Source organism: Ostrinia nubilalis, chromosome 11 (genome assembly GCF_963855985.1).
Source record: "Ostrinia nubilalis chromosome 11, ilOstNubi1.1, whole genome shotgun sequence".
Taxonomy (NCBI): Eukaryota; Metazoa; Arthropoda; class Insecta; order Lepidoptera; family Crambidae; genus Ostrinia; species Ostrinia nubilalis.
In genome coordinates this window covers 8,246,804-8,271,275 of record NC_087098.1, presented here as the reverse complement: position 1 = coordinate 8,271,275, position 24,472 = coordinate 8,246,804, and the positions used below count along the sequence as shown (strand labels likewise).

General features: G+C 37.0%; 1 protein-coding gene across 6 annotated transcripts in view; it reads right to left on the bottom strand.

The window, feature by feature from the left end:
* The window catches only part of LOC135075868 (monocarboxylate transporter 10-like), a 60,481-nt gene that overhangs the window by 19,618 nt on the left and 16,391 nt on the right, over positions 1–24,472 (bottom strand). For 2 of the 6 annotated variants that reach the window (XM_063970332.1, XM_063970331.1), the window contains exons 2-3: positions 10,899–11,263; positions 901–1,074 (exon numbers count right to left, since the gene is read on the bottom strand). In XM_063970332.1, the coding sequence (XP_063826402.1) occupies positions 901–1,074; positions 10,899–11,178 (454 nt within the window). In that variant the 5' untranslated portion in view covers positions 11,179–11,263. Of the gene's footprint in view, positions 1–900; positions 1,075–10,898; positions 11,320–24,472 lie in introns of all 6 variants that reach the window. The other 4 variants (XM_063970327.1, XM_063970328.1, XM_063970329.1 and 1 more) reach the window with 3 other exon arrangements.

The window sequence follows — 24,472 nt, the reverse complement described above, 5'->3', positions numbered from 1 at the left end:
GTACAATTGGATAAGAATAGGATTATAACAAGTTTCTTGTTTGAAGTTGTTGTTGCCTTGATTAAAGGAACGATTATTACTTTAGTAAGTGCGTGTGTAGAGCTCTTTTCATTAAGTACTAACTAGTTGGCTTATTGTTGTTTATTGAGTCTACGAGTATTTGACTCAACTGCTAAATTGCACGAGAAGCTTTAATAGAAAACGTGACTATAGCAATTCATGTATCCCTATAGTTTCTATTAGTGCCGTACTAATTTATTATCTAAGTACCTAATCTATGTAAATTAACTTGGTCTTATAGTTTAAATTATTAACTTAAATGGTGAGTAGGCCCCATTCAATTTTCATCGGACGATGAAACTAAATTGCCATAGAGGCTTATAGGCAGGCACTAATCTCAGTCGACTTATCTACATGTACGTACACCTACAAGGTGGACCGACGACATCGTAAAGGAAGCGCTGGATGCAGGCCGCTACCAATCGATCAACGTGGAAAGCTTTAGGGGAGGCCTATGTTCAGCAGTGGACGTCCTATGGCTGAAATGATGATGATGATGATGACGTACAGCTGAGCCAGAAAGTCCTACACTCGTCTTAGAACAATGTTGGCGTAGCATGCGAGACTATTACCACCTCTCTTTTTCACTACTGTAACTCCTGTTTAGGCAGAAGCTAACTAAAGCGGGGAAAGTAACCCAACTAGTGAAGATCAAGCCTATCCTAGAGGAAGTAAAACTGGCCACTGTCTTTCCCGAACTTTATAATCCGGGCCTTTTGAATGCGAAAGTGAAAAAGCACTTACAGGGCAGTACCATCCTAGACAGCAATTAACATCAGGTGCGATTGCGGTAAAATACCTGCCTTGTTCTGCATAAAAAAACAATAAACGTTTACATACCGTAACTGAAGAAGAGCTGGTGGAACTGCGTCGCGAAGGAGGTGAAGAGGCAGCCGAGAGCGGCCACCAGCCCGCCGACGACGGCCGTGACGCGCGTTGACTTGCGCACGCACAGCGCTACCGTCACCGGAGACAGCGCCAGCGCCACGCCTGCTGATAACGCGCCGAGACATCCTGGAAACAAGAATGGGGGATTTGTTACAAGTAGAATAAAAACACCTGAGGGAAGACCGTAAGAAACGAGGATGTTGTAAGAGGTGGAGAAAAATGACTAAGACCTCCCCATCCCCAACCTGTTTGGCCAGTGTAGCCAGTTTTTGGCCAGTTCCTTCAATATCCTCTGGTAAATTAGGGAGGATCACACTCCTGCAGTAAAGATGATGAGATATTAAGACGTGGTTGAGTAGTTAAGGTTCTTTAGTAGTTCTTTAGATTTTATTCATTTGTCTCCGGTCAATTAGTTAAGGACGTGCTCCTGCAGTGAAGATGTTGATAGTGATGGTGAACAGTTACACTGATTGGTTAGTGTCAGTCTCAGAATAGATGGATAGTAATATGGTGTATAAGAACGGGTTTTGAAAAGGTTTTTGAATTCCACGCGATAAATTCGCGGGCGATCGCTAATTGTTCAATAAAATTTGTGTCTAAGCTTACAAACACGCACGTAAATCACTAGGATTTAGGTACCACTGTCTTTAAGCTCCAAGAATGAGCTATTAGGACTTCTCCCTTGAGATATATTAGGTACAAACGGTAGAGCTATCTAAATAGCAGAGAAAACCCGCTCGGGTTAGCACAATTTCTTTTCGTAAAAAGTAATGCGGCTATCTCATTACCATACGAAATGAGAAGAACATCTCTGGCTAAAAATGGAATAGTGTTGTGCGTAAATTGACCTATAGCCAAGTAGGTAATTGAAACCAGTCGTACTAGTAACTAATGTTTACAATCAGTTATTTGCAGGAGCCATTTACTTTTTTGCGAGCTCCGGAGTGAATACCCTGTTTATTATAGTGAGTTTGCTCTCGATTTTCTTGAAAACATTTCCTTGACCTTGTAGTTGATTGGGTTGACTGGACCTTCTAAAGTTTTGTTCACACCATTATTGTTCCAACTGGATTTGGTATTGTAATGCCGTATCTCATACATCTGAGTCACGTTGAAACAGTTGAATATTTCATAAAACTGAAATATGATCTTGATAAAATGACATCCCCTGGTTCGTTGCTCACTGATGTATGAGTATGGGGCGTGAAGTATAAAGAAATATTTTTTGTTTGCCGCCATATCCGGGCGGATAGCCCATGATGTTTACGTTATGTCCCGTCTCAGATATTGCGCAAGGCTAACATGCCATGCTTTAGTATTAAGATTTGTCGTTTTACGTCATACTTCTTGGACACAGAAGCATTTTGGATCTGCCCTGCCCCTTACGCAATAGTACCGGATACTGACATAATAATTACCATTAAAAGTTACGGTTCTTATTTCATTTTTTTTTCTGTAATCCTATATTCTATAGAATTTTAGTATCGCATCGTTTTAACAAAATACTTGAGTGATGAGTCAGCTATAACGATTCTATGATTATAGTCATGTTCTAGAAGCTGAACTAGTCAAAGCAAAATAAAAGCATAACTTATATCTAGGTTTACCTATTTATAATACAAAGATTGTTCTATTTATAAATATCAGTATGAAGAAGCCCTAAATAGGCGTGTAGTAAAGTGTATGGTGCATGTTTTTTCTGTCTCTACGGGTGGATAGGCCGTGATGTTTACGATTATTCGGCAAACGTTCCGGATGGTGGCGGAGCGCCAGTTCCACATATTGTGAATCCTTTCCCAACTGTCCAAGAGGACTGTGCTTTTGTATTTTAAGCTTTTTAAGCTTTATATTATAAATTCCATATTGTTAGTATTCCAGAAAACAACTTTTATCCGATACTGCGTGATGCAAATGATAATGATTAGACTAAGTAGTAGGTATGATGTTTTTCTTTTGCGTTTGCGTACCCACTTTAGATATAATGCGTGAGCTAGATTCTAGATTCTTAGAAACACAAAAAGTTAAATGTGAATATGAATATTTATCAACGCTTGACTTCGGCCAGCGTATGGCTTTTGTTTGCCGTCAGTTGTAACCAATAATTCAACTTGTTTATTGTTATCTGGCAAACTTCGGCATTCCGCCAGTCCCAGATATTGTGGACTCCTGGCCAATTCGCGATATTTTGTTGCATCCAAATTACTTGATAAGTATGTAGCCCGAAAGTGTCTTTCATATCATGCGATGTTGTTAAAAAAACTCTATCCTCTATCACCATGTTGGCATGGAATTCAGATTTCAGATTTAGGTACGAAGAATTCCTTTATATGCAGTAAGTGCTTAAACTGTTTGAAATGGTTTAAAGTGTTTACGTTGTTATGAAACTCAAACACAAAGAATAAGTCACTTCTTTCTTAATAAAACCGACCACTAGCTTCACAAACTCCAAACTTCCGAGCGATCAGATCGCGTACCTGAAAATTGATATCTGACCGGTTCATTGATCCTGCATTCGATTCGGAATTCCAATGAATAAGTAAATTTTCTGCTATTCAGTTTGCCAACGAAGTCCGACAAATATATTCGCCCAAGTTCTCGACACGACAGGAATATCATCCTTCGGACCGTGATTCTATTGGTTTTGTAGAGAGGATCTCCGTATTTATTTTTCCCCTTTTAGCGAGTGTAATGAGATTCGCTCGTAAAAAATCTAGTTTCAGTAACACGAACTGCTAGAGCTGTGACGGATTAATGTATATTACTATTATAGGCGTTTTGAATTGAGTTGGTTTTTATGTCATAAGATAGAGTTTGAAGTAAATACATAAAGAAATACTTAATAATGTTACATAAATGATGCACGATAATTTAACTGTCAATGTACTGACTGATGGTTAATGCTACTTACTAGGGAAACATCCTATGACTTTAAGTCACTGGACGTAGGTATTGAGATTGGCTTTAAGTACCTATAAGAATTAAATATATATATAATTATATATGTATAAAAATGATACAAAATGGCAGTTGAAACTGCCAGCATCAAGCTTCTGCGAACGAACTTTGATTCACTTGAACCCATTAACAATTTGGACAGATCGTCTGGCAAGTTCGTACACCAATCATGGGAGATTAAAATTACTCATTCGAGCACTCTCTTAATACTGCAATTCCTAAAAGACAATCATTCAATTGGGGCTTCGGCAGACAAACATTACCATTGAAAAAGCTGAGGTTCGACTCGTTGAGGTTCATCGACATTTTAATGGCATGGCCGCCACCGTCTCCATATATCGGAATAATCTCAGTCATTTTAGATCAGTGGTTCCCAACCCTCTCTGGAACTGGTGCGAACGACAGGTGGGAATAGTCCCGTTAACCCTATCTGGACCAGGGACCACTTTGATTTCTTTATTGTTCACAGGAACCATTTCAAATAAATTAAAAATCCTTAAATAAAATTCAACCACAATTTCTAATCTAAAATAGTTAGTAGGTATTATTCAAAAGGAAGATATCTGCATTTAGAAAATCAAATAAGTACCAAATAAACTAAGTCGGTAGGTATAATGTATTTGTACCTACCAATATGAATTTTGAGATTGCGTTCAGTAATCCTAGGACAAATAATTACTTAAACCCTCTCATGACACGAGGAAGTCTGAAATTTAAAATCGTTTGCGGACCATATTTTAACTCGTTCTGTCCACCGGTGTTCCGTAGACCACTGATAGGGTTGGGAACCCCTGGTTTATATTGAGGAGCTGCATTGTTGGTTTATTTATCTTGTTTTGACATCGCCGCGTCAGTCTCGGCGTTAATAAAATACCTGGAGACGTACAACGTAGTAAATTTCTACTTATTCCGGTTCATCCTGAATTGTTCTTACAGGGAAGCGATGCTGACGAAAGATACCGAGCGCTATAAAAAGTTACGACTACCTACTATATGAATTTCAACAGAATTTCGGGATCTCTACTAATATCATAAACGTGACAGTTCGTGAGGATGGATTCCAGTGTTTTACTCCTTCACGCGAAAACTATTGAATGTATTTTGATAAACATAAGCTATAAAAAGCGCTATTTATTGAAATCTACGGGTACAAAGTCACGGGCAAAAGGCAGTTAGAGACTTTGTACAAAAGCGAAAATCATAAAAAAAAATCATTTCAAAACGAATTATATGTACGAGTACTACCTATGTAAACCCTGGTCTTCCTAAAAATAAATAAATAAAAACCACAATTCTGGCAGTGTTACCGGAGGAGCGATCATAGTTTTAGCCAATGTAAGTGTTGGAACTACGAAAATTTTAAATATTTTTTGTTTGAATTCTTTCTTTTCTGCGAAATATTTATCCTCCGGATGCCTTAGAGATGCTGTTCGGGGTCTTTCCAAACGTTTTGTAAACACGCTCGGGGATAGTTTTTCCTGTAACGACATATTCCATGAAAGGGTAGCGCTAAAAGCAAAATAAGGGCCGTAAATAAGGGATGGGTATATCCATAGCAAAAATAGATAAGTTAGCTCGGATTTTGTTATTACTCATTCTTTGGCTCCTGAAATACAGTTTACACTAGTTTAGGAGCCAGGGTTTCAATATAAAATGTTACAATGTACCTATTACATCAATAAAGATATTCTATTTTAAACTAACGTTTTATCAAATATTCTTAATATCTAGAGCTAGTTTCGCTCACTTTTAGTTACACAATCTAAGAAAAGACTGCTAGTTACCGATATTTTTTTCTGCCAGATATTTTAATCCTGACCTATGAAACCAAAAGTTGTGATTTATGACAGACAATTAAGTCCCAAATAAGCTACCATCAGGGACTCTATCTAGTGACGGTCTTTAATCACTATCGCTAACCAATAGAGAACGATAAAATAAGTTTTTTTTCTATTTTTATTGAATAACAATGACAAAACTTTCCTTCTTTCTTTCAAAATATAAACTAATCATACTCATCTAATTTTGCTATGTCATCGCTGGTTGAGCAACAAACGCAGTGAATCTTTCCCATATAATAATTCTCGTACTGTTGTCGAACTCGCCGATCGGTTCGAAATAAAGAAATGGCGCTGATTCAGCGTCGCCTTGTAAATAGTAGCAAATTGTCTGTCTTTAGATCGACTCATTGCCCACAATCGGCTGCAATGTCGCATTCGATAAAATGAAATCGAAAACGTGATGGGCTTCCAAAGATTCGAGTTGAGAATCGTTAGATTTGCTTTAATTTTTCGAATCGCCCTCAATAGACTTTGAATGGTTATAACGACACAGAATTGACGATCTTGTCTCTTCATTTTGTTTAATCAACTGCACAGATATTGCTACTCTTTTTCGAAATAAGCAGTTCTCTAAGTATTTACATAATGTTCCTTAAAGTATGACGCTTGGGTAGTAGTAACAACTTAACAAGGTAAGGGGTTTGTCATTAAAAGGCTTAAGTTACTTATGTCAAACATTAGGCATAAGTAGTTATGTGTGATTTTTACAAGATTTACAGCATAAAAAGTATATTTCGTGCGTCTAGCGTTATGGTCATAGAAACTAAGTCTAAATATTGATTTAAGTATATACCTACGTGTAAGTTGGTTGGTTTGTTTAATGTTTCTTAATATGTTACTTATTGTTATTGTTCAAATTGGAATATGTCCAAATCCTCTCAGTAACAACTAAGTGTTCTGACCAAATAATTGATAAGAGACTGCAATAACTCGTTGGGCGAGTCTGATATTTATTTACTTCCTCGTGTCTAGGCCAGAAGAATACTTCCCTTGATTTATCGCATTCACTTGTATTATGATTCAATGGCTTTCTTCCTTTCTTTGAATTGAATCGTACTGTGTATTGATGTATTGTTATCGGCGTAGCTGTTGTACAAACAATATCATTAACTATTGTAAAACTTTTGGCTGAGGTCAAATTGGTTCTTAAGATCATGAAATATTATAAAAAAATCTGAAGAACGATGTCACGTTAGTTTTTAAAGCATTTTTAGAATACGGTTCCAACGACGGTAGGTACCTTGCCGCTCCTTAGACCCTTTTTGTCGGCGATAGGTATTCATCTTAAACCTCATTTTCCTTTAATTAAGATATCAGATTCTACAAGTTATCTGTTACATCTTATAATTCGATTAACATAAAGAGCCCATAATAAATCTGACCGCAAATTATCGCATTAACCCCAAAACGCGGGCGGCGGAAAAAACGCGCAAATTATGATCGCTCGTCACCGCAACGTCACGTTATCTCCCCCTGTCACCGAACCGAAACATATTAAACGTCGTACAGATGATAAATGTACGACGTACGACGAGGTCAGGCATCAGCCGGCCTCCGTCGATCCTAATAAACGATTGTGTATGATTGACAGCCGGGTCGGTCTTAGCCCTTTCCTGCCGGGAAATCACGCAGGCTCTGGCGCTAGCGATAACTTGATTTGGAAGGAACAGAATAGAGTTCATCTCATTCTGTTGGATTAGATACAATCTGTATTTCTTATATCTCTCTATCGCGTAAAACAATCAAACCATTTTGTTTGCCTACTAAAGATTGGAAGTATTTTTTTTTTCTAGATAGGATACTCTTTAGTTATACACAGCTCTACAAAATAGCAAATACGTACAGGAAATACTCGTATATAAGTTGAAACTGCACTTAAGACTACCCTCAGAACTAAGCGACGTCTCTCAGCTTAAGAAAACAGACTGAATGAACTGAACCAAGTATAATTTTACTCCAGTTCTAAAAACCTGCGCGTACGTGTTAAATCTGAGGCAGGGATTAAGCACCGTTTTAGTAGGGATAAAGACGACTCCTTGCTGGTAAATGGATCATCTATATTCGCAGTCCGTTCGACAGTGAGAGGGTCTACCGATAAATGTCATGGAAACAATAATAGTTTGTATGGAAACGTTCGATGGGAAGAATGATTTGAGATTAAGTAGCCTAAAAATAGCGTAAAAGCCTCTCCAATGGGTGCCAAATGTTTTCTGGGTAGACAGACCAAAGTGGACACTTACAAAGCGTGTTTAGTGCCAAGCATAGATAGATATTGACACATACGAGTGCCTACGCTACATAGGGTCCGATTTTTATAGATCAACGAAATTTTATCGTTTATTTAGGTATAAAATGTGGAACAAATCAAGTTATATAAACTTAAATTTAACTAAGAAGCTGTTTATTTAATATAAACAAGAATAATAAAATTTGCTTTTGCATTAGTATCCGTTACATGTTACTACACATAAAAGTATCTAATATTTACCTCATAATTCCGCTTTCTCCGAAATCAGTATTAGTGGTCGTGTAATCAAAGTTGTAATATCAACAACCAACAGTACTTGTAACTAGTGAAATATTTTTCTTTATTGCCAATCTCAGAACTTCCCGCGTTTAGAAATTAGGGCCATTCCTGGACTTCCAACCGTTCAAAGCCCAGTCGCCAGATACAAAGATAACGACTCAATTCCAACAAGGTAATCGATTCTTGACGATGCCCAACGCACATTATCCGTATTTATTGACTGTTATTTTTACGACCCTCGGGCAACGGCAAGAGCTCGTATACTTCGATAAAATTCTAGTTCCCCCACTAAAGACCACTTGGAGTACTAAGGTTTCCTGGAAGAATATCACGCGGCAATTTTGCCAATGGTATATCACATGTAGGCCAAGGATCTCAGATTTACGATAGATTTTGGCCGATATGAATAGTAAAACTGTCACATGTGTTCGATAGATGTAGACACGATTTTTCTCTCAGGAGTTTCTGAAAATAATGCTTGTTTTGTTATTGCCCTATCATGAGCTATTTTGGCGTAGGGTCTATTTAGTTTTTTGCCATTAAAGACATGGAATTAGCTTAGACAATTGACATAGCGTGCCGAGTAAAATTTTATAGGAATAGTATTTATTATTTTGAAAATAGTAAATAAATAAACTAAGTAAGTATTTCACAATTTTGTGCAAGGACAGACTTTAAAATTGATATATTCTAACCACTATCCTTAATGCAATGCAATATCTTTTCGAAGAAAAACAGTGTCCAAATTGCACCAAAATACAGCAACATTTACTTATAAAGCGATCTTCGTAGTATACGACTGGATGTGATGCATTCATAAAGCTACGCTTGCAAATTTTCTGCTTGAGCGAAAGTCTCCAAAATACTAAATCGAATTTTATTTAAAACATCTCACGAGAAAACCCGAACACACTTCTTACATTTTCACTGAGACCCTTGGCTGAGTAAAATAAAATAAATAATGCGTATCATAACATAAGATATCCTCTGCATTTATCATAACTCTCGCCATGAGATTCAATTCGTTTTGACAAAACATAAGTTCATGAAAAACTACATCATTTTTCTTGAAATAAGTCGTGCTTACTATATTGTCAAAGTTGTAAACTTGCGATTGTTAAAGTTTCAAGAGTCTTGTGATTCAATTGACTCTTTCTTTAAATGTATGGCTAATTCTATTTTAAAAAATGGTAAACCATTTAAAGAAGTACGTTGAACCACAAGCTATCAGAACTCCGAGGAGAAACCAAACAATACAAACAAGTTTCTATCTACCGTGAAATGTGTAATCACTGAAGCGAATGTTATGGCCCAGAAGTTGTAACTTTTCACCTTTGCATAAAACTGCATTTTTTAACAAACTTTCCGAAGGGGACTCGTTGTTACGACCATGTTGATATTTTCTGTGGGTTAGAACTTCCCAGACTCGTAAATAAGACTCATAAAGATTTGCGCTAGGGGTTTTTTATAAATCGTTTAAAGGTGGGGGTTTTGGTTCATAAAAAGTTTCAATTAGAGTGCTTCAGTGCATGCGGCATATTAATAATTATATAGGGTGTCATCAAACAAAAAAAATAAAGCGCATAAGGACACAAAACATTTTTTTTTTTGAAAAAGTGAAAATAAATCAGCTTTGTGTAAGTATCTGGCTATAATTGCTGCTAACTTTTGAAAATAATGACTAGATTTCGAGTTTAGAGCACTTTATTTTAAAAAAAATACGACCTCAAAATTTTTTTTTCATATTTTTTAGGGATAGTACATTAGTAAAACTACCTCCCCTAGCAGTTTGATTCACCCATTCTGGGACATCCTGTATGTGACAGCAACTTTGTGTTATGTTTGGATTAGAGTTCGTTGCCAAAAATCGTTATTTCCATTTACATAAAGGTGCATGGTTCAATGGACGTTGCACTTAAATTATTTGTTAAATTTGAAGTATTTACCTACTAATTTTTAAAAGAGTGTACCATCTAGTAATTTGTGGTGTAGGTCTGTACACCGTTCAATTAAACATATTTTTGCCAAGATGATTTGATTTCAGATTTCGTAACTAATTTCCTGTTGTAGATTTGTTATCTAATGTTGTTGATAGGCGGGGAGTCTCCAGTCATGTTTACCCAAACTTGAAAGTCAAAGCTCTAGATGAGGGTAAGCTCTGGAGGCTCCGGTAAGTTTTCAAAAGCGCTTAGCGCCATTCCGAGCGGATATCGAGATTGTAGTGGCAGGGCTAAGTCAACTTGCCACAGGCAAAGTTTTAGGGCTTCTTTGAATTAGTAACGTTAGATAGCACATGTAGCTAAATTGAAATAAGTCCAAACTGGGTTTTTAGATCGTTTCTTTGTGTTAAAAATTTTCACGACATGTGTCCCCTTACACTGTGTCTGTTTATAGGCTTAGGTAAATTCATTTCGGTTTCATCACGAGCAGCCCAAATCAATGTCTGAGGTTGATCCTACACCGGCTTGCTACGGTAACTTTGTTGGGCATTTTCAAGGGACATTTCAAACACAATCACCAACCTTTGATTCTCCACTTTCGGGATCTTCTGTCTACTAAAAGGGGTAACCCTCATCAGATGCCAGGGAAATAATATTCGACCAAGAAATCGGAGTTGGCTACTTTACCTGCTTGCATCCGAACTTGGGGTCCGAACCGCTTCACCGCTTCCACCGCAAGCACAGCTGACGCTTGATGCAAGCCGTGCGCGAGGAGCTGAGCCAGTGTGGCGGCGAACGCCACGCCCCACCCCCACCCGCCTTCGGGGTAGTAGTGGCGAGTAAGTGTAAGCAGCTGCCTCGGGTCGAGCTTCGTCTGCCGCGTGGGCGCACCGCTCGCTTCCAGCACTAGCGGCAACGACCTCGTGCGGAGCAGCGGCGCGCCGCCCGACGACCATGACTCTTCCATCAAAGCGCGCGCGCATCATGTGCCGACCGCATCACCGTCGCGCGTACACACTCCCGCTCATGTCCGAATATCCATCGTCACTAAACTTTTGTATGATTTAACCTAGTTTAGTATGATAACTGGTCTGGAGTTTCGTGGGTTCTGTTAAAAGTATAAGTATGAGCCTATTGCATTTGCGTAAACCTGATCACTGTTAGTTAACTTATCAATCAAAATTTAAATAAAACCTTGGATTTTATCTTTTGGAAGTGTACATAAGTAAATAATTATGTACTTTTGAAATCTGTCAAATCCCCAATCTAATAATTCAAGAGACGAAAATAATCTTCCATCAAATCGCGCGCATCATGTGCCGACCGCATCAACCGTCGCGCGTGTTATGTATGGCCCTACCGTGACGTCACAGCAAGAAGAGCGGGCGGCGAAGTACAGAAATGCTGACTCCAATGGAAACCTCACCAGAGCTTCGCAGCCCAGGCGACAGAAGTGATCGAGCATCCATCCAAATCGGTACTCGTCCTTTTTATTTAATAATAAGCTTTTTTAAAAAGTTAATTTTAAACCTGAAAGTTATAATTGGCGCAGTCTTGTGGATGACGAAAAATCCGCTTCTTTCGACCATCAAAGTTGTGAAATTCGTCTGAAACCTACGAGCTAACATCGCTGAGAATGCAGCCGCAGTTCATTGTTCTGTAAGTGCCAGATTCCTTACATTATCCCATCCACATTTTATTAATTATTTTATTGTGTATTTTGTGTTAGAAAGACCAGAATCGTTCGAATTTTTCTGACTCTACTGTTACTTTTTGTGATTTTATTAATTTACGTTAAACTGAAACAAACTCTATATTTGTGAAAAATGGAAATCGGTTTATTTAGAGCCGCCATTAACATCGTTCCTGATTACGATGGTAGTCCAAATCAATTACACAAATTTATTACTACATCAGAAGCTATTTTACAGCAATACTATGATGACCAGCAGGCAAATGCCTTCCAGAGCCAAATGGTTCTCTATTCTTTATTAGGAAAATTGAAAGGCAAGGCCGAGGAGGTTGTTACCATCAATGGAGCCTCTACTTGGCAGGAAATTAAGCGTGTTTTGTTACAAAATTTTTCCGATCAACGCGATGAAAATTCATTAACCAGGGATTTAATAAACCTTCGTCAAGACAATAGCTCTCCTCAAGATTTTTATGACCGCTGCATGCATCTTTTACATACTATAATTAATTATGTGAATTTACATGAAGTGGATCCAACTGTTAAACTGTGTAAACGCGAATTTTTTACCTCGCAAACCCTTAAAACATTTTTAGCCGGTTTGCGAGAGCCACTAGGCTCTACTATCCGAGCCATGAGGCCCGCCGATTTACCAACAGCAATTGAATTAATTAAAGAAGAGCAAAATATTATGTATCTACAAAATAATCGTCCAAATTACAACTCGTTCGTTAATTTTAACAAACAACAACAGTTGCATCCACCTTAAAGCAAACCAAATAATTTCGGTAAAAATGTTCTTTCGCAAAATAATCCGTTTATGAACCAAAATCGCCAAGTTAATAATTTTTCATATCAAAACCGGCAAAACAACCCATTTTTAAATCAAAATCGCCAATTTCAATTTCCCAGAAACAATCAATTTAATTTTGGTCAAAACCGTCAAAATGCATTCAATAACAATCCGTTTAATTTCCCAAGGCCACAATGGGTGCAAAATTCTCAAAATAAACACAATTTCAACAACTATAACGGCCAAAATAACTCTAACATCAATCGTACAAACGCCGTACCACAGCCAATGAGCGGATTATCTTACAGATCTAGAGATATCCCATTGAGACCATCGAATTATAATCATTTCCAACCAGTTCGTCAGAATCCTAATTTCGTATTTGAGGAATTGCATTCCGAGGAAACAGCGGAAGCGCAACTGCAAGATGCGGAATATCCGGAATGTCCGGAATACCCGGTAAACGAAACATATTATGAAGTAAATCAAAACGAGAACGACTCGTCCAACTTTGTTGAGGATATTCCCAATGAAAATTTTTACCAGGATCCGGAGGAAATAAACCACGGATAATGGAAATTAATGTTCACATAAAACGGGAGCTTCCCTACATTCAAATTAAAAATCCCCCGCTTAAATTATTAATTGATACCGGTGCAAATCAATCGTTTTTGTCACCCGAATCCATACAAAAGTTTTACCCACATTTTCGGTTAAATTATGAACCGTTTACCGTAACCAATTTACATGTTACCACCCAAAATAACTACACAATCGATATTCCAACATTTCCCGAATTCAAAGAGGATTCGATGTCTAAATTTTATATTTACAAATTTCATAATGTATTCGATGGACTCATTGGACTCGACATGTTAGAGCGATTGCAAGCGAAAGTTGATCTCTGCAATAAACAACTGATAACGGCGAACGCTACCAATGACATAAACATGCTAAAGTCAGGAGTGAAAAACCTTTTCGAGGCTTTAATTCGAGCAAATAGTAGCAAACCAGTTAAGATTCCTGTCTCAATTAATGAGGGTGATATCTTTTTACCTCAAACATACATAAATCAATGTTATATTCCCGACGTTGTCACAAGAGCAGTGCAAGGTTTCGCACACGTCGAAATAAAAAATCCGACTAAAAACGACACCACAATCAGCCTAGCATCTCCAGTGCAAGCTCAATTAATAAATAATAACTTTTCCATTCATAACTTTGAGTGTGTCACCCCTGAACATGACATCGACCTAGAGTCTTCATTACGGACTGACCACTTAAACTGCGAAGAAAAGGCAAACCTCCTTCGTTTGTGTAAAAATTATAGCGACATATTTTATACAGAAAACTCACCTTTGACTTTTACAAATAAAATAAAACACAATATCAAAACTACCGATAATGAGCCAGTTTTCACCAAAAATTATCGTTACCCTGAAATACATAAAAATGAGGTATCCGAGCAAATAAAAAAAAATGCTGAAACAAAACATAATTAGACCATCAGATAGTCCATGGTCGTCCCCGATTTGGATTGTCCCGAAAAAGGCCGACGCCTCAGGAAAAACCAAGTGGCGTCTGGTCGTCGACTATAGGAAGCTTAATGAGAAAACCGTTAGTGACAGGTATCCTATACCTAACATAAACGACATCCTAGACAAATTAGGCCGCAGTCAATACTTTAGTGTGCTAGACTTATTTTCTGGGTTTTATCAAATTGAGCTAAATTCTGATGACATTGCAAAAACAGCATTCAGTGTAGACTGTGATTATCGCGGTCATTATGAATTTCTTCGAATGCCGTTCGGACTAAAAAACGCTCCGTCGACATTCCAACGTGTTATGGACTCGGTACTGCGTGGGCTTGATAACGTCATGGTGTACATGGACGATATAATTATCTACAGCGTATCCCTACAGGAACACATCGCTAACTTGGAAGCCGTATTTCAAAGACTAAGGGAAGCCAATTTAAAATTGCAATTAGATAAATCCGAGTTTCTGACTAGAGAAACCGCGTTTTTAGGCCACATTATTACGCCAAATGGTGTAAAACCTGACCCTAAAAAGGTTGATGCCATACTCAAATTCCCGATTCCACAGACTCAAAAAGAAATCAAATCATTTTTGGGATTACTGGGTTACTACCGGAAATTTATTCCAAATTTTGCGCATTTGACAAAGCCATTTACTAGATGTTTAAAAAAGGGATCTAAAATTGATATCACTCATCCGGAATATGTCAACTGTTTTAAATTATGCCAACAAATATTAACAAATGACCCTGTATTACAGTACCCAGATTTCTCAAAAGAATTTAATCTCCGTACGGACGCCTCGAACGTCGCTGTAGGTGCAGTTCTATCCCAAGGAACCATAGGCGCAGATAAGCCCGTCGCCTACGCGTCGCGTACCTTGAATGATAGCGAGCAAAATTATAGCACGATCGAAAAGGAATTACTCGCCATCGTCTGGGCGACTAAGTATTTTAGACCCTATTTGTTCGGCAGAAGCTTTAACATTGTAACAGACCACAAACCATTGCAATATTTGTTTAACATGAAAGACGCCAATTCTCGACTGATTAGGTGGCGCTTAAAATTGGAGGAATTTGAATATAAAATCACTTATAAAAAAAGTAAATCTAACGTAAACGCAGATGCATTATCCCGGATTCAGATTCAAAATAATGATGTTACGCCCTTATTGGATTCCGACGACGAGCAAGTAGGTGAACAAAATATTTCTATTATTGCAAATCCGCGAACCGAGATGCCCGAACTTGCAGATTTAGAGGAGCTAATGACCGTACATACCGAATTAGAAAACCCGATTTTAGAAATCCCAATATCTGAAAACGCAATTAACTCATGTAATAATCAGTTACTTATCCATTTTGTTCATCACTCGCCATCCAAACCAGTTATATCAAATGTATTTCCCGGAAAACGCAGAATCGTAGCTCAGATTTCGGAAAACAGTATAAACCCCGAAATAATATCACTGTTTAAAGAATTCATTAGACCCAACATTAAATACGGCATTTGGCTGTCAAATCCATTCTATTACGAATCAATAACAAACACGTTGCAAGAAACCTTTAGTAATTCTGCTTTTAAACTGACGTTTCATAAAATTTTATTGGAAGACGTTCTTGACAGGGATCGTCAGTTTTTAATAGCAAAAAATTATCATGAAGGGAAAACAAATCATAGAGGCATCCAAGAGGTAGAACAGCGAATCAAAAGAACATATTATTGGCCAAAATTAACAAATTTCTTAACCGAATATATAAACAATTGCGAAATATGTCAGACTAGTAAATACGAAAGGCACCCAAATAAACAAGCATTCCAAATTGTCCCAATTCCCGAAAAACCTTTCGAGGTATTGCACATTGATACATTAACTGTGAAAGGACAAAAATTCCTAACGATTGTCGACACCTTTTCCAAATACGCACAAGCATACCCACTCGAGAGCTTAACCGGTGTATGTGTACTTAACGCCATAACTATATTCATGACTCATCACGGCCTGCCCTTAAGCATTATCGCAGATCAAGGGACCGAATTTAAAAATTTACCTATAAAAGAATTTGCCCAATTACATAAAATAAATCTTCATTTTATCAGCGTAAATAATCCACAGTCGAACGGTGCAGTGGAACGACTCCATTCAACATTACTTGAACATATCCGAATTTTATCTCAGACCCGCTCTGAACTTAATACGCCAGAGCTTATGTTGTACGCCATACTCGGATATAATAACTCTATACACTCTGTAACGAATAAAAAACCCGTAGAGATAATAAACGGCCACCTAAGCAATAGGGATCCGTTCGATATCAACATCGAGACAACTTGTTTACAAAACTATGTCGATAAACACAAAGAATTGACTTCAACTTTATATGCAAATATCAATAAAACGTTACAAGAAAACCAAACACGAACTATGACCAAACATAACGAATCCAGGAAAGAACCTGAGACTTATCCCGAAAATACACAGTTTTACTCTAAAAACCTACTGGCGGCTCGGCATAAAACGCAACCCCGCTACGTCACTCGTAAAGTTAAAAGAGACCTAGGCATTAAAATATTAGATAGTAGAGACGTTACGTATCACAAAAGTAATGTTAGAAAACCTCTAACTAAACAAAAACAATTTCAGGATGCTGATTCCGGTGCTGGCCCAAGCACATCACGTGACCCTGACCCCCCTGACCAATAATCCTGGTATACTACCATTTAAGTTAGGTACTTGCAAGTTAGAGATTAGTAAACATACATTCATCCATTATTACGACTTGAGTTTGTTTAGTGATTACATAAATAGTATAGAGAGCCATATAGCTTCGCTAATAAGCTATGTCGGCGCAGTCGACCCGGCGACCATCGGTGATTCGGTAGCGATCCGACAAGCGCTATTGGGTAAGTTGGCATTGATCCATACAAAGTATAGCTCGCTAAGTTATCATAGTGTGCGTAGAGATAAGAGAGCCTTGATTGATGCACTCGGCTCGGTTATAAAGAGCATCACAGGTAATTTGGACTATCAAGACGCAATCAAATATAACAACGCGATTTCTGTTTTGCAGAAAAATCAAAAAATCATTTCAGATAAATATAATTCAGGCATAAGTTTAAATTACGGAATTTTGGAATCCTTTAACTCTACTATTACAACGATAGCTTCCAATCAGTATAAAATTTATCGCAAAATTAATGAAATCACAACTGAAATTAACATGACTAACTATAAACTGACTGACTATATCAAAATCAATACCTTATTTACAATAATTAATGGAAATTTGGACTCTATATATGAGACATTAGTTTCTTTAGAAAATTCGATTGCCTTCTCCAAATTACACATAACGCACCATAGTATATTATCTCATGACGATATTCTATACATGTATAATATCCTAAAACAAACTTATAAGCCACAGGAACTTTTATTCGACGAACATACTAACTATAGAGACTATTATGACTTAATAGAGAGTGGTTCATACTACTCCGACAACACATTGGTATTTTTACTAAAAATCCCTATTATGCATAGCGATTTTTACGACTATTATCACCTGTACCCGTCTCCTACCTATAATAATACCCTTATAATCCCCACCTTACCTTATCTGGCCATGAATGAAGAGAAATATTGGTACATGGACAAAGAATGCAACAAATTTCAAGATATTTATTATTGCAAGAGGATAAGCTTTACGAAGACACAAAGGAACGACGACTGTATTTACACACTGATCCTGAAACAAACAATAACAGACAAATGCACATATATACAATATAAAGCTATAACCGAAATTATTGACAAAATTGATGATTACCATTATCTCATTACGTGTCCACTAAAGACGAAAATAAGTTTAATTTGTGCCGAGGAAAGCTTCAAGTCGATACAAGGCAATTACCTGGTAGAGATTCCCAAAGGATGTAAACTCATTACCGAAACGAATAGCATTCAGAACGCCGAAAATAAACTTCGAGGTCACGCTGTGAAGCTGCTATCTTTTGAACTCTCTAATATTACTATTAAAAACGCAAACCAGCCGCTGAAGATCGAGGAAGTTCCTATGAGTAAACTCTACAAACTGAAAAATCTTATAGATAAAGAAACGCCCATAATTTTGGAACCAGAACCTTCAAATACTCACTATTATTGGAATACGCCACTTTACATCGTTTTTATTATAATACTCACCTACTGGGCGTACAAACGATTTCTCTTGAAGAAGATTTCCGCCCAACAACCTGAAAATATAGAAATACAGACGAACCAGCCCTTTTTTACAAGAAATTGAAAAAAGAGGCTTCACACTCGGCGGGGAGGTGTTATGTATGGCCCTACCGTGACGTCACAGCAAGAAGAGCGGGCGGCGAAGTACAGAAATGCTGACTCCAATGGAAACCTCACCAGAGCTTCGCAGCCCAGGCGACAGAAGTGATCGAGCATCCATCCAAATCGGTACTCGTCCTTTTTAATTAATAATAAGCTTTTTTAAAAAGTTAATTTTAAACCTGAAATTTATAATTCGCGTACACACTCGAGCTCATGTCCGAATATCCATCACTAGATTTTGTTTGTTGAGTAGTTTAGTGAGATAACTGGTCTGGAGTTTCGATGGTTCTGGTAAAAGTAGAATGGTGAACCTACTGCATTTGCGTAAACATGATCCCATCAAAAACAATACTTGTCAAAAAAAAACAAGTCTCGCAACTCAGTTGTTCTACGGTAAGGGGGCGTCCATAAATTACGTGAGACTTTTAGAGGGGGGAGGGGGTCAACGAAAACCTCACTTAATCTCGTGGGGGCTCTCCCCCACGAGATTAAGTGAGGTTTTCGTTGACCCCCTCGGGGGGTCTCGGAAAATATCACGTAATTTTTCCCGCAAGAAATAGAGTAAAATTGCCAGAAAACTGGGTTATTGAAGTAAAAAAAAATGTTTTTTTTTTATGATGATAATGACAATTTATTCCAAACCGTCTAATCCGCATTTGTGAACACTAAAGATGCAGAATAAATGTCGAAATTAAGAAAATACGAAATTAAAAAAAAACGTCATCGGCATCGCTATTGCGTAAAAAATTGGCCAAGTACGTGTCGTGCCACGCGCAGTGTTCCGTAGTTGTCTGTCTTTACCACAATATTTCAGAAGCAAGCAATTACTTCATCTAACTAAAGTCACTTTTCATATTTTCTTCTAAGGAATTTTTACTGGTTAAGAAATTGTATAAAACATGAGTCAAATGACTATTACTCTTAAACTAAGTAATGTATCTTAACCGTTGTAGTTTTCCTTGAAAAAATTCATCCCCACTTTACATGCAGCTAGCCCAAAAAAAATTTTTTTTTTCAAAATTTTATTTTACCGTTTTGTCGGCGTGATTAATATACATACCTTCACAAAATTACAGCTCCCCAGTGCCAATAGTTTCCAAGTGAAATCTCGGACAGACAGACAGACATCGAAACTATAAGGGTTCCTTGTCAGGACTACGGAACCCTAAAAAATGATACATACCTACGTATGAAAATATTATGTATTCGTAGTTAAAGTAACCAGTAGTCAAATTTGACAGATGTCAAATGACAAGTGGTTAAATAACAGAAAAAAATGTTTTTATAACAATGTTTAACTTGACTTTTAGTACATTTTTTAACTACTTATTAGTTTACATTTTATTAATATTTAACCATTAGTAGCAAAATTTAACAATTAGTTATTTTAACTATGAATCAAAAAACTGGTCCTAGGTTGAAGCAATTGCTTGTCTTACTAAACGACGGGAAGCTACGGAACCCAGCACTACGCGTGGCATCGGCGTGACACTGGGTTACTGATTTTTTCATATAAATCTAATAGACTCGAAGCATAGACGTTGCAAAATAGGCATTTATTAAATATCACGTGAGATTAGGCGGGTGGGGGAGGGGGTCAGGCAAAATCTCACCAAATCTCACCAAGGGGGGCGGGGGGTTGAAAAATGGCCAAAATTGTGTGACGTAATTTATGGACGCCCCCTAAAAAGTTGTGAGATCCATGTAATACCAAGTCCAGGCCAGGAAATCTTTAACGTTTTACATAAATTATTGACTTGGCCATCGCATGAAAACACGTGTAAATTAAATTATTTAGTGCGATGGCCAAGTCAATAATTTATGTAAAACATGGATCTCACAACTTTTTACCGTAGAACAACTGAGTTGCGAGACTTGGTTTTTTTTGACAAGTATTGTTTTTGATGGGATCTCATTTCTTTTTGTATTTTGTAGACAGCAGTTATGTATCTAGAAAACTGGACCGAAATTGAAAAATATTACTCGACTTGGCGGTTGCACTACCGTGCCCCCAAATATTTTAGTTTTTCTTTGATTCATACACCAAATACTACTTATATTCCAAATTTGAAGCTTCTAGGTCTGCTAGAAGTGCCTTAGAATTTTGATGATCGGTGAGTGACAAAATTAAGAAACTTTGACCCGTTATAATTCTTAAACTACTGGTTCAAATTGAATAAAATTTGAAATATACCGTGTCTTTACAATGCCTGCATAGCTAATGAAAATTCAGCCTTCTAGTTTTATCCACAACGAAGTTACAGGCGGTCGAAAATGGCCTGAATTGCTTCGAGAAAAGGATGGTACGGCCGTGCCGCTTTTTGCTCGACTTGGTGGGGGCACTGCCGTGCCCCCAGATACTTGTAATTAAAAATAAGGTATTAATATAAATGAGTCGTCCTTTATTTATTTAGGACTAGATAGTTGGATGGAAGACTTAATATAAACTTCATTTCAGCATACGAATCGGTAATATTCAAATTGCAGCAAATCCTCAATCAACTAACAAGAGACAAAACGTGCTGATGCTTCAAATGTGAGGCTCACATCATAGTTTCAGGACTAAGCTTTTAATTACAAAGGCCTCCGGCGATAAATTCCCTACGAACAATGCGAAGTAGTTTATAAAACAGTATTGAGCGCGATACTGACATACCCGCTGTCCCGCTGTGCCATGATTCTCTGATGCCAGGAGGCGGACTCGGCCCGTACTTACATAAATCTTCGTGAGCGGCATGTCAGTGCCTTAACGCATTAAATCTTAGCGAAAGGACATTGTCAGAAACGGCCTCAGATTCCTGGGCACAGCAGTAAAGTATCAAAATTGATCTCTTACTTTTTGAATACACAAATATTAATTAGATTGTAATGGACACTTGAGGATTAGAAAATGAAATAATAAAAGTCTTTTACATGTATTCCATAATACTATGACGACATCCGGACATTTTAGGGCGTGGCCTGCTCCATATCCTATGAAGTTCCATAATTTGTGTCGATAAAATCTATGTAAAATCGGCACAAGGCAATGCCGTACTTCATTGTTAGGAATCCACGTAATAGTGATGTTGATTGCGGTCATCATAGACAATAAGATACCGATCTTGTAAATAAAATAAATCGTCCAAATTGCTACAGTATGACTAGATTTTAATTAAAAGTTAAAAATATATTGCACGATACTACAAGAAGCTATCTAATGTGTCCAACTGGTCTAAAAGGTCATGAATAAAATAAAAAGAATTGTGATCATAATACTGATATTGACAATGACATAAATATGGGATCATCTTTAATATATCTGTAACAGTTTCAAAATCCGATGAAAAATCCAATGCCGCTTAAAGTGAGAGAAATGTCTAAAGTCCTAATAGAATTGAAAGTTTTATTCACTCAAAATGCTTATAACAATAATTGGTAATACATTTCAAATATTAAGTACCTACCTTTATAATGTATCGATAGAACCAAAATGATGTCCTCTCAGTTTGGAAAGGGAAAACCCAGGATTGGGGGAGCGCTCCAGGCAATTTTCAGAACATTTCATAGGTGGTAGTAAATAATATTTATTTTATTATTAAAATTGAATATTTTGATATTGATAAAATTGAATATACCTTTCGATTCAAATACCGAATATTTTTCAATCGATAAAAATTATCGAGAATTGTTAATAATATTCAATTAAAAGTTGTTCAATCCCTAGTCATGCATAGACTAAGACGGTAACCATGGAGATAGTTAGTTTGGTAAGTCACGTGTTAAATGTCAAGAGTGGAAAGTAAACATAAGATTCATGTTATTTATTTACGTGCAAAATGTAAGTAAGTAAATGATAAAAGTGGAACGCCGAGCTATTTCCAAAACCCGTCCAATATTATAATACAATTTGGCTGCGACAACTACAATACAGAACATCTCCCAAATCGATGTGCATACAATATTATAATACAATACTAGTAAGTAAGAGGTTATGATAACAATATTGCTATCAATAAGTTTATAGAATTGGTCCGCCAGGAATAATTGTTCTTACATAAAGATTTGTGTCATTTAGAACCTAGAAAGTATTTTTTCGGCACTGTTGATCTAACGGCGAACAATGTATGGAGAACGAACATTGTCCTTTTACGCAGACTTTACCCGGGTTTACGAAGATCGCCCTACAAAGTTCCAAATTAATTTTCGCTTTAATTGTAAATTTATCAAGGCTGGCCATTGAGGGATTTCGTATTTTAAATGTGTACATAGGCTGATGGCTTCTGTAAATCAATATTATTTATTATTACAATATGGGCCAGAAGATAACCGTCCGGGATTTCATAATGTAAATGAATTATCTTTATTACCATCAGTAACTAGTATATTTAAATTTTGACCTGCACTTTATGAAATGGTCAGTACATAACATAATTTCAGCTGATTGTTAATAAACGATTATTGCACAAGTAAGTTCTACAATATTATAGACCAATTTTACCTTGAGAAATGAAAGTTTTAACGGGATAAAGTATGTAGGGGATATTTCTACATATAACACTTATACGTTGGCGGAATGTAGGTAACAGACGCTGACATATCTAACGAAAATCATGTAAAGGAGTTACGATTCACGCGTTATTTGCTTTCAACGTACTTATATTTCATTTGGAGATAATGTCCTCTCGTATTAATGTTCCACGTTGAAGTTATGGCCTGTTAAATGGCATGGAAACCGAGAAGATGTCTGATAGGCAGAACTTGTGGAGAGATCTAGATAGTCGCGGGATTAGATAGGGTCTTATTTGTTAGGATTTATTGCGAAACATTATGGCAAAAAGTTGTCTGCCGGCATATTTGCCGAGTCTTGCTTATTGTCTATGGAGAGTTGTTTGTTAGTTTTTGTATTTGCATAGACTTTTTCAGTGTAACAAGGTTATTGTTAATGGGAAATTATAATATAAGACCTAGGAGGTCTAGAATGGGTATCATGAAGACTTGTTTATGTTGTCAGGAACTGCTTAAGTGAATCCAAAAATAAACCGTTAGAGGTTTTTAAAGTTTCTGCTCTAAATTGAGTCGAGTCTTTGGTATCAGATGCCAATTAAAATTTCACCGGTCTCCAACGTGTCCACTATTCAATGAAATATTAGGGCCATAAATCTTATTATGCTGTATGGTATTGAAAGATACGTGACGATAGGATTAATAAGGCCGTAAAACAAGAACTTGTTACAAACATGACAGGGGTGCGACCGTCTTCAAATAGTGGACCTGTGACCTCCGGATCTATTTCATCCTATGAAGTGGAACCTATTTCCTATGTTTTCAGGCAAATTTCAGAAAGTGTCTAAACTTTGGGAGCATTCGCTGGACGACGAACAGGAAATGTTGAATTAGCTTTATTAAAGCTAAAAGTTATTTCATTTGATAGAACTAACTTTTGGCGTCAAGCAATTGTAACATTCACATTTTCCACAGTTCTCTCTTGTACGCAAAAACGTACAAAAATAGAGCATGATAAATGTTAAAATTTATTAAAAAAGATTATGAAATACATAATACTCTTAAACAAGTAATGAAGTAAAGGGTTCTTGGTATAAAGTAATAAATTATCCATGTGGTAATAAGCGTTGGCAATTAAAGCAAAGCTAATTAGTGCTTACACCTGAAGCTTGAGGATTATCTTGCAAGTAGCGGTGGTGAAACCTCAACTTAATTGTATTTGCCGCTTTAGTTAAATTAACACAATCTGCAAACAAACTAATGAGATGAGAACACAATGTTCATATGGACAAGATGTAGTTGAGCAGAATCTTATTGTAATTGTAGTTATGTGATGGATATGTAAACGTCGTAAGTACATATCCATCACATATGATACTTACGATACTTTGTTAAACTTGCGGTATGTGTAAA